At 31.5% G+C, this 11,950-nt stretch overlaps 1 protein-coding gene across 2 annotated transcripts; it reads right to left on the bottom strand.

Moving 5' to 3' along the window:
• Positions 1-8,440: 8,440 nt before the first annotated feature.
• Tyrrs (Tyrosyl-tRNA synthetase) lies at positions 8,441-11,639 on the bottom strand. Of its 2 annotated transcripts, none has more exons than XM_077421704.1 (8): positions 11,482-11,639; positions 10,505-10,920; positions 10,125-10,387; positions 9,817-10,032; positions 9,547-9,738; positions 9,184-9,448; positions 8,881-9,022; positions 8,441-8,762 (listed from the first exon to the last, which is right to left on the bottom strand). In XM_077421704.1, the coding sequence occupies exons 2-8, from the start codon at positions 10,876-10,878 to the stop codon at positions 8,649-8,651; spliced, it is 1,566 nt and encodes a 521-aa protein (XP_077277830.1). In that variant the 5' UTR covers positions 10,879-10,920; positions 11,482-11,639; the 3' UTR covers positions 8,441-8,648. The 2 variants fall into 2 exon arrangements, with proteins under 2 accessions (XP_077277830.1, XP_077277831.1); XM_077421705.1 differs by lacking the exon at positions 11,482-11,639 and adding an exon at positions 11,282-11,303.
• Positions 11,640-11,950: the final 311 nt, after the last annotated feature.

The following is an 11,950-nucleotide window of genomic DNA, read 5'->3' as shown; positions in this document are numbered from 1 at the left end:
CCGAGGATTAATGAACAATACTATTGTTATTATATAATAATAAAAAAAAACTTTATTTTGTAATTTGAAAATAATTTCTTATTTTTTTATGAGCAAATCGTTAACTTTCTTAAAGTTCTTAGAAAATATGCGAATAATTTTAATGATTGTCAAATAATTTTCTTAGTTTATATGTATTACATAACAACTCATTTGCTAAAAAAAAATAAAAATGCAAAGAGTTAGAAAAAAACCAAGACTCGAACTTAAATTGAGACCTTCAGCATTCTAGCCGATCGTCTTACTCGCTCGTTCACGTTTACTATTAAAAAATTGCTTCTACCGGCTCGATAGCAGATTACGCACACGGAAACTTTAAGCAATTTTATTTCATTAATTATTTTACATTGGCACAAGTTACTATTACTACGTTTACGCGAGCGTTACTTCTGTAGTAACTTACGATAATTCCTTCGCGTAAACGGGATTTTGTAGTAACTTACGATAATTTACTCCGCGTAAACGAGTGATATATCGTAAAAGTTACTACAGAAGTAACGCTCGCGTAAACGTAGTAAATATCTTGTAAAATATAGTAAAATTAAAGGACAATTTTTTGCAATCACAGTTTTGTGTATTTCACTTTTACGAATAGATTACGTACATATTGTTGCTCAACGGAAACCGCGAGAAGGTGGTGGTCTCTTTCGTCATGAGATAATGTAAAAAATTTGTTTGTTTAATATTGCAATAATTTTAATATGTATAAATTAAAAAATATATAAGTAGATAAAGCTCGTATGTCTTAGATAAAACAAAAGCCAATAACCGAACAACAGGATTCTAAATATTATAGTTTAATATTTCGTCAAAATAACTGGGACGTTTCGTGCTTTACAGAGACTTTTTCAATCAATCAAATAAATCCCTCTAATTAACTGTAATACATCATAATAATCCCGTTACATAAAAAATCTGTCGAGAAATGAAATAAATTAAAAGGAAGTTTAACATCATAGATTAACATTAATTAATAATTATAGCATTTTTATTATGGAATTTATCCTCTCTATTGATTTAAATCATAGCGGTCGTTTTTACTTTCTTAATATTAATAATTATAGTATACAAATTACATGGAGTTATTAAGAAGCCACATCAAGTTGAAAGCCCAAAAAACCGATTAACAAATAGTCGAAATGTATGCGTGATCAAAACTATAAATTTAATTAGATAGTTGTTAACAATTAAAACTTTAAAAATAATTATTCGTTTATTGGCGAGAAAAATCGTGTTAGAAGGCTGTGAAGCAAACGGCCTTAATCATTGCGTGTCAAAAAATTTTTCGAAGTCAACCTATATGTAATAGTCAAGTAGTAAAAAATCTATATACTAAGTAAAAATTAAATTCTTTAAAACTGTGACATAAAAAAGTGGTAATTCTCAACAAAAAGTAGATTTACAGTTTTATAAACTCGAATTAGCATCAGCTAAATTCTCAAATTAACGATTGAAGGTCCTATGCTTCAGTTCCAAAAATCAACTGAACGAGCAAGGACTCAGAAATTTGTCAGTAAAGGTTGGAATCGTGGTGATAAAAAAAGCTAGAGAAAGTAAGTTATTAATTTAATAATTATTCCTGGTGTGTAAAAATTTGACAGAAAATATAATTAAATTCTACTATCAACTGCCCCCTTTTCATTATTATTCCATAGATATCATTATAAAAATTTCAGTTTTTAGTTAATTTCAGTTAAATTCAATAACTTTCATGATATCTAATATTTTAACAAATTTGTCATTATTTTTTAACAATATAATTTAATTTTTCTTATATTTTACAGTATTTATAAAGAAAATTATGATTTATTTTAAAATATATTCAGTAATTTTTCAATAACTTTTCCATTTCATTTATCATCAATTTCATAGTACTTTCAGCAAAAAATTTTTATCTAGGTCAATTGAGACAAAATTTCAGTAAAATTCCATTATATTCAGTAAAATATTTCCATCAGGCTAATAATAATAGTAATAGGACTCTCTAAGATTTAAAATCAATTTAATATAAGAACGCCATCAAGTCCGAGCTAGGATCTAGTTGTCAAAATGCAACCTCTAAGCTGGACCCCCCACCAGCGCAAATCAAGTTCGCACCAGGTAAAAAATTTAGTGCTATTTAGGTACTAATTAAGTGCCCTAATCCAAATTTTGGTGCTCGAACCGTTTAGCAGAAAATCGCGTAAAAAATGGGGGGGTCCAGCTTGCCATTAAGCTAGACCTCCCCATATTAGAAAATGGTCTTACATAAAAAACAAGTACACTATAATTTAGTGCTAATTAAGGGGGGAGGGTCAAGTAAACGGCCGTCTTTTTTCCGAATTTTTTTTAAACAGATGGAAAGATTTATTAAATCGGAACAAAGTACATCATACTATTCATGATTTAAGGTATATTATAAAATTCTTTTTATATCGAAAAATTTCAAAATGGCGGCGCAGCGGCTGCTTTTCTCGGATTTGCGCAGTGCAACGCTCAGGTCGCTCTAATTAATTGAAATAAAAAACCAAAGTTTTTTGTTAAAATGCGTTCATATGTTTTGCATCCGTTTAGAGTAGGTACAAAATATCTATTCTCTAATGGGTAAATATATGATTGCAACCCGTCTGTAATACAGCAGCATGTTTATAATCCAGTAAGTAAATTAATAGCAAATTGTTGCCAATTTGGCATTAAACTCACTCACTTACAAAGAACTTTGCCCATTTTTATAAAGATTTTAGGCCCCTCGCGTCTAGTAACGAAACTTAAAATGAAAGGTTATTGTTAGAGGATCAAAATATTTCTGTATAAAACAATAAAAAACTCGTTAGCTTCAACCAATCTGGCAATCTTTATTTTCAAGCACGACGCGTTTCGACCGAGATTCCGGTCCTTATCAAGTGCAACAGTCCATTAAACGCTTGCAGAACACTTCATTGTACAAATGTGGCAGCAATAAGTCAACAAACTGACACAGAGAAACAAAGGAACAATAGAATATAACAATGAGTAGTTGAAAAAAGTTGAGAAAAAATAAATAAAATAAATAAAATAAAATAAATAAAAAGAAAATTAGATTAAAAAGAATAAAATAAAATGAAAATTAAAAGAGCAATGCTTACATATTCTGTGTGTCAATTAATAAATCACAAATTAAATTACAGTCGTATTCCTAAGTCGTCTACAGACGATTCCGAGTCTCGACATCGAACTCGCGAAACTCATGTTCGACCGTTAGACGCCGTGCCGTCGTAAGCGGTGAGATCCCGACGACGGGCAGAAGCGCCGTACGGCAAACCGGGCTCGTGCGACGACCGGGTCTCCCGTTTAAGGGGGACCGGCCGCCTAGTAGTGTGTCACATTGTTTTGAGCCTTTCGACTCACGAGACTCCTAGAGATATCATTGCCACCTTTGACTAGAGAGGATACGGCCTTAGAGGCGTTCAGGCATAATCCCACGGATGGTAGCTTCGCACCAACGGCCGCTCGACCGAGTGCGTGAACCAAATGTCCGAACCTGCGGTTCCTTTCGTACTGAGCAGGATTACTATCGCAATGACTGGTCATCAGTAGGGTAAAACTAACCTGTCTCACGACGGCGAAGGAAAAGGATTTTATTATATTTCTGTATAAACATAATCCTTTATTGTAAGTTAATACCGTTCAGAGATACACTCTTTAAAAAATTAGAAAAATGTACGAAATGGCTTTGTTTTGTTCGATTTTTCGACGTCCTATATAGGCATCTCCCTGTGATGACGGATAATAAACTATTTTAATATATCAATTAAAATACTTTATACAAATAAATTTGTTACTACTGATCCAGTTAATTGCAAGTTTCTGGATGTGAGTCAGGGATATTCAAAATAATTGATTGTATCTATTACCACCATCTATCACCACGGAGAAATGTCCTGATAGATGCCGAGAAATTGAATGAAAGAATGCTATATAGTATATTTTTCTAATGTTTCAGAGAGTGTATATATCTCTAAACAATATCGACTTAGAGGATTATGTCTGTAGAATATTCTGATCCTCTAACAATAATTTTTTATTTTAGCAAAGTCTCGTTGTTAGACGCGAGGGTTCTAAAATAGACAGGGTTTTTTGTGGCAAATCCAATTATCAATAAAGTGAAACGTGATATAAAATAATGTAAAATTTCATAAAGTGAGAGAAATGTAAATGTAATGTTTTATTATAAAATAACAATAAATATTTTAAAATTTAAAAAATTTCCTATACTTATATCTTCCTGATAAATCATGTAATGGTCACCACCTGCGATGATGTTTAAAACTTCCAAAGAACTTTGTTCCCAATTGCAAATAACACTTAATATAATACTAAAACGCAACGTACATTAAAATATGTTTAACGCATTACATTTGTTTTGCTTTTTCATTTAACTTTTGCATATACTTAGAATAGATTAGGCAGTAAAAATAATCAATAATTCAATAACATAAATGTTTTATTGTTTATAGATCTTCACAAGTTCGAATTCCATTTCAATGATGACAAAATCTTTTCTTGTTCATATTTTTTATTGTTTCTATCGTATATCGACTGATATCTTTCGGGAGATCGTATCTCAAAAACTGTCACTTTACAGGATTCGTAAATTTTTGTTTTGTTGATAAGCAACAAACAAGATAGTTTGCTTTACTGTTCAAAAGCATAGTGATTTGGAATTAAAATACAGCTTTATTGTTTAATTTGATATTATTTGTGCGAAACAAACGCAAAAACGCAATTTTCATAGATACGACGCACTTCAAAATTGTAATCAAATGAACAAGATACGACATATTTATTTTTAAATAACATTTATTATTGTCATTTAAAAATAAATATGTCGTATCTTGTTCATTTAATTATAATTTTGAAGTGCAAAGTCGTATCTACAAATACAAAAAATTACGAGAAAATTTCGACAAATATAATTTATTTTTGGTAATCTATTTCAAGATAGGATGTAGACACTTAGCTTCGAGGTTGCCTGACTGAGCGTTTAAGCAGAAAAACCGGAAATTGTGTAAAATCGATCTCGAATTGTGTAAGATACGACCTCCCGAAAGATATCAGTCGATATGTGAAAAATATATTTCTTGATTAAAAATTAATGAATTGAAGTTTAAGAAATTAATAATAAAATAAAAATTAATTTTATAAACTGAAATTAAAAATATTAGATATTAATTAAAATTTAAATAAAAATAAAAATTATAATCAATAATTTTATAAACTACTAGCTGGATACCCGGGCTTCGCCCGGGAGTCGTTTTTCTTCAAACGACTTTATTTGTGTTTCAATATCCTTAATCGAAAAAAATTCCTTTATTAGTTCGGATACCGATTCCTAAAAAGATTGGTAACGAAAAATTATACACTTTATAGCACTCCTCGCGGAAAATTCTACCCCTATTTTATATACTTTTGGTAAAAATTCATACAGACATACATACAGACATACATACAGACATTCTATTTTATATATATAGATAAATTAAAAATATTTTCGTAACATTCTTTGCAGTGTGTGTGGAGATGGGTATAGTATCGGTATTGTTAAATTGATTAGCAATTTAATTATGTGATTGTACGTTTCAGTTTCAGACTGCGTTTCAAGTTTGAAAGTACGGCGTGTGTAGTTGACGAAGCAAAAGAATATACTTTTAAAATTCACACAAAAAATTGTTACTATATATATAGGTAAACAAAGTTCAGGTTGACCGTATATTTGGCAGTTTAATTTGATGAAAATATTAATTTTATGAAATTACCAGAGAAATTACATAAAAGTTTATTTGAAATTTTAATTGATATACAAACAAAACTTTCCTACACGGTATAAATAATAAATATAATTAATTGAATAAGTTTATTAAAGGAGCATCGCATGAAGCGGACCAGGCGGAGGGGACGGAGAGAAGACACTAGAAGGGATGGGGGGGGGGGTAATAGTAGTGGTGTAAGGTCGTCCAAAGGTCAGGTTTCGAATAGAATTAAAATATGTAAAGGGTTGGGCACGTCCCTGTAAAACGCCATGTAAAAGGTATCAGGTAATGACTGAATGTGTATAATTATAATTGTAAAGGTTTTTGGAAACGTTTTCCTGAAAAAAAAACGCCTTTCCAACCGCAGGAGGGGAGAGAAATAAAGATATTGAATTGAATTGAAATTGAATATTAAAGAAGCATCGCGAATTAAAATATATATCCTTTATTTGTTCTTAAAAGAAATTTCTTATGTTATTTATGATTAAAAACATATAATTGATGCACGATTATTATTAACACCGAGATTACCACTGAATCTATTGCGTCAAAAAGTTGCAACTATATACATATACTATTCAGAATTTGTAAATTATTTTTTAATTTTATATTCGAAATTAAAGGTTTTTTTTAAATAACCTATTAATAACCTATATATAACGATATTAATCAAATGGCAAAAAGTTAATTAAAAATAGCGGATATTAAAAATAAAAATGATAGAATTTTTACATCCGTATCTTACACAATTTGAGGTCGATTTTATCAATGATACTTTTGACATCCGGCCGCTATATGGCTTCGACATTTTGAATTTATCAACTGAATTTAACATCAGATTAATATTTAGCAACCTGAAAAACTCTTAAGTTTGAATAACAAAAAAAATTTCATAGTTTCTTAATTAATGGTCTATGTAAGTCGCAACTTTGATGCAATAGACTTTATGTTAATCATCAATTTTTAACTACAATTGACATAACAAATTTCTTTTAAGGGCTGAAAGTCCTAACAAAATTTTGATTACAATAATATAACTTCTCTAACACGTCATGCGGAGTTCTCGGCTTAAAGATCAGTGCGCTCTGATTCTATAACTATTAACAACAATTCGTTATCATTATATTGTCGTTGCGCAACTTTTTTATCATATATTATATCTGCACAGCGATAATATAACGATGATAACGAAACTATATAGTTATAAGAGTTACAGAAAATAGCGACGCGACTTATCGACTATTAGCGACTTCGTCCGGAAATGACCCGCTTTATCTTAAGAACGTAGTTACTGCATTGGCCACTACACGGTATGGCGCTGAAACCAGTGAGAAATGCTGGTCTCGTCTCAACCCGGACCTTTGGCTATCTATACCGGCCCTATGTCAAAAAACTGTGGCAGTAGTACTAACTCTTAAAAAATAAAATTAATCGTATAGAGATTTTCGTTCGTACCAACATTACCCCCACCATTTTTCGGGAAACTGTCGCCTAACCTTTTTTAAATTTTGACTGCGTCTTTTATTTGTTCGTCTATTGACTACGCTTTATACTCGACTTCCTTTTTATTATCTTTGTTAATCTTCGTATTTGACTTTATGTAACTTTTAACGCTGAAGAGGACACGAATAATGTGTCTAAACGTACGTTAATATATATATATATTTATTTTTATAAATTGTTTGCGCTTTGATTACCGCGCTTGGCTCTAATTGCCTCTCCTATTCACAATGTGTTTTTTTTTTTTAATAGCAATGTTAAAAGGTTATACCATTAAAATTTTAGCCAAATATCTTTATTAGTTTTTAGTAAACTTGAAAAAAGCGTAAAGTGTGGACACATAGTCCCGGTCTCCCCTATACAAAAATGTTTATATCTCAGAAACGGATCAGATTTCGACTTATGTTTACTAAGGTTTTTTTTACTCAGTACGATGTGTACTATTTACCACATAAATATTGAATAGTTTTTTTGAACACCCTGTATACACAGAATGTCCTGGGTTTTACCCCTGCGGTAGCATATTCGAGTAAAAATAAAAAAATGTTATATGAAATCTAGCTAGAAATGTTTTATTACAAAGCTAAATAAATATTGAAACGGAACATGAAATAGATAAAAATGGTCCTCTGACCTTTTAAATAAGATTTACAGAGTACAGAAGTGACTTTGCGTGACGAATAATGCAAGGAATCGATTTTTGGGGAGAAAAAAAACCAGAAAAAATTATTTTACAAAATTTGATTGTATAATTCTCTTGTAGATCAAAATATACCGAAACGCATTCTGCGAGTCAAACGTCAAAGCATCGTGTACGGTTCTAGATATAAAGTAATGTCCTGAAAGTCCTTAACGGAAAACTCGTTATGAAAATATGCTATTCAATTTCAAAGAATTGATAACAGGATCCGTTTTTTGGAAATGTCTATTAAATGAATATATGTCCACGTAAAATGGTAGAAATTTGATGATTTATTTAAAAATTTGCATTGAAAAAAGATCACTAAAAGAATTGGAAAAAAATTGCTTTGCGATACTAAAATGTCAGTTACGATTTTAAAGTCAATTACACAACATTTATATTGAAAGATAAGGCCAACATTTTATTGAAAAGGACAATCGATAAAGGCAACTGTTTATTGAATTTATTTATTTATAAGTTTGCCAATTTGGTTAAATTTCTTTGACTGATGTTGCACTTGTATTTATGTGCGCGTGTTCGTTAAATATGTTGAAAAAACATAAAAAAGATAAGATATCTCATAAAAATATAAACAATAGCTAAATATCCCTAGCTAGCCAAAGCCAATATAATGAACGATGAAGTCGGATATAAATACATTATTTAATCGGAACATTTTTTAGTGTGTCACATGTTATCTTGCCACCCGTCGAAGTAAGCAATGGATTTCCACTCCAAGAAGCTATGCCATTTCCATTTACTACAAGATCCACCTAATAACATATTATCTTATTACAACGTATCTTGATCTATTAAATGTTACGGGAATGTTGACGAATAAATGGTCAAAGACTCAGTAAGCTAGTTAGTGAGTTTAGTTTTTAGACGTACCTGCAACTTCTCCCACACCTTTTTCTTGGGATTTAACACATCATCCGCAACTCCGTCTTCATATCCCTCGATAACAATTTTATCGCCAGGTATGCTGTCTGTGGGAGGCCTTAAAGGCTCCACTTGCTTAATTGGTTCTTCACTGTACAAAATATATCGTTTATTGTGTACTTTTATTATAGTCGTATTATCAATATTTATTTTTGTTTATACATTTTGCCCGCGTTTATTTTTTGGTAAATGATTGACGTGTGTGTGTTTGCGTAACATTAAGTTGAAAACTACTTGTATATGTACACATACACTGAAGCACAGAGAACCATTCCATGCGATGAGATTCCTCTGAGATTTGCTGGCTTCAGATTTGCAAGAATTACCACCATCCTGTTTTCCATCTCGTTCAGAGGTACAAAATTAACTAAGCCGCTAACTATGGTACGTGGACCGTTTGATTCACCTAAATCTATTTTTTCGACATATAGCGAGTCCGCATCAGGATGCCTCTTCACTTCGACTATTTTGCCCACTCGAATATCTAGTCTTGCGGGAGTAATTTCCGCCTCTGCTTCTGGATATCAAGAATTGTGATTGCAGTACAAAGCTATCTATACTTCTTACTGATAACAAATAAATGATTCCATCGTTAAATAGACAAAAATAAATTACTTTGTTTCTGTGGAGGATACGCTTTGCTCGCAAGTAATTTCAGTTTCGAGTTTGCTTCGAATTCCTTTCTTATTGGATCGAGGAGTCTGTTGATGTACACTTCTACAGCATTTTTCAAATCACCAGGGTGTATTTCTTGGCTTGCAAAAGCGGCTTCCAAGTCTTCGTATTTAAACAAGGATACATCACCACCTATAAAAACACAAAGGTACAACTAAATTTATTAAAAGATATCTTTCCGTAAATCCGCCTATATAGTGAACCACATACCGAATTCTGCAGTTCTTGATATGTTGAAAACTTCACCATCTTTGAATAATGGAAATACAACATGTTTGCAGAAAGTTAAAACTCCGTTATCTGTGATATTTCCCGGCTCACAAAATGCTTTCTTCAGCTTCTTCTTTATTGTCGCAGGATTATCCAATAGATCGATCTTAGAATCTTCCTCCGATGAAGACATTTTAGCACCTGCCAAACCAGGAACTAAACAGAACGTAAACAGTGAAAAGTTAATATTATGAATAATCACGTTAATTTAAATGCCATGCAAAGAATATTTCTCTTCTAATACTGACTCATCGGATTCATCAGATGTATACATTTTTCATAACCCAGCATTGGTAGATATTTCTCTGAGAAAGTAAAGATTTTTCTTTGATCAATGCCACCAAATTGTGCGTCCACCTTTAAATAATGCTCATCGAGCGCTTGTAGACTTGGATAGAGAAGACCTGACAGCAGTGGATTAGAGACTTGCTTAACAACTTCAGCACCTGCTTTCTTCGCATCGTGCTCTGTCACCAATGAAGTCAGACGATATACATCTAACGTATATTCCCTTTAGAAAAAACTATGTAATTAATTGCAATGTCATATTAATAAACATAATATATAAGTTTAACAATTATAATGCAAAATGCTAAGGTACATACAAAGGAGTTTGTTTAATACTTACTTGGACAACTGGTAGTCTGTACCTTTGACAAATTTTAACTTATCCAATGGCACACCAATTGACTTCAACATCGCTTTGATCACAGCCTCGTAATATTGAGTACGAAGTTCTAGAAGCTCCCAAGGTGCTTTCATATTATCTAAATACGCATGAAGATCTGCGAAGAGGATTGTCACCTCAGTGCTGGCCCGTAAGAAATCAGCTATTTTGGACATGGGGGCAAAATAGCCAATATGAGGCTTTCCTGTTGTAGCTGTACCCCAATATAACTTCAGATCACGTTCCTTCAGGATATTCTTAAGTTTTGCATCTCCCAGCCATTCTGATAAATTTTTGGTAATGAGTCTGTACTTGTCGGACCACGTCAAAGCCATAATTATTCTTCTTTATAGGTTTTAATTATTTTTTGCAGTTATCTGAATAAATTATTGGTATATTAATTTAAATTATTTTTATTATATATATCTCATATTCAAAAGCATAAAATAAATGTTCTGTTTGGATAATCAAAATCTAAATTTTCTGAATTTAAAATAAGATATAATCAAAGTCATCCTGTAATACTAAATTGATATATGCTTAGTATATAAACCCATATATAACATTTTTTCATGTATCTCTATGTCATGTTTCTTTTGTATCAGATTTTACTTTTAGAAAAAAGTAATATTTCTTTTTCGCATTGAAATGCATATTTACATGAAATTTTAGAGAAAACAATACGTTAAGAGTATGTCCAAATATATAATAATTTATAAATTAACATTTTTTTTATACCCGATTTTGAGCAAAATTTTTGAGTAAAACTTCCATATGAAGTAACCTAAAATGTCATTTCTTTGTCACTTCTTTTTGCCACTTTTGATAGTGCTTATGACGAGGTTTAAATCAGAGAGGTTTAAAAACATGTTTTTATATAAATAACTTTACATTTACAATTTATTTCAGGACGTTCATCGTACAGATCATGAACTTACCTCCTTCTTCCTTCTTGTTCAAATCATGATAAAAAAGACCTCCCTCAAGAAGGAGGAAGGAGGTCGAACTTCATAGTGTGCGAGTAGAAAAAGTCACAGAAAACATAGATAATGGAAAAAGTGGTCCCGATTCGTGGCACCTTCAGCGTCGTCTACAATTAAGTAATGCTAAAGGCCATTGCACGTAACAAAGTTTTAGTCATAATCATAAGGCCGTAAGAAAATAGACCAATCACACTCGATTATTATTCAAGCGCGAGGAGAATAATCGACTGTGATTGGTTTATTTTTTTACAGCCTTACGATTATGACTAAAACTTTGTTACGTGCAATGGCCTTTAAGCCCCTTGCACAATGCCAGACAACAGACAATAGGAACAGGAAATAACCAAAAAATCGTTAATTATAACCTAAAAAGTTTGAATGCTATGATTGGTTGGCAACAGGCAATAGGCACAAAATTTCCAAC

This window comes from Temnothorax americanus, unplaced genomic scaffold (genome assembly GCF_048541705.1).
Source record: "Temnothorax americanus isolate GAGA-0224 unplaced genomic scaffold, ASM4854170v1 Scaffold7, whole genome shotgun sequence".
In the NCBI taxonomy this organism is placed as follows: domain Eukaryota; kingdom Metazoa; phylum Arthropoda; class Insecta; order Hymenoptera; family Formicidae; genus Temnothorax; species Temnothorax americanus.
This window is presented reverse-complemented; position numbering and strand designations above follow the sequence as displayed.

Bases quoted from the DNA above. Each gene is read 5' to 3' on its own strand.
- Tyrrs (XM_077421704.1), bottom strand. From the start codon at position 10,878: ATGGCTTTGACGTGGTCCGACAAGTACAGACTCATTACCAAAAATTTA. The intron at 9,739-9,816 runs GTATGTGGTTCA...GTGTTTTTATAG, and splicing joins ATCAAGAACTGCAGAATTCG to GTGGTGATGTATCCTTGTTT. The intron at 9,023-9,183 runs GTATGTGTACAT...TATTTTGTACAG, and splicing joins ATGGTTCTCTGTGCTTCAGT to TGAAGAACCAATTAAGCAAG.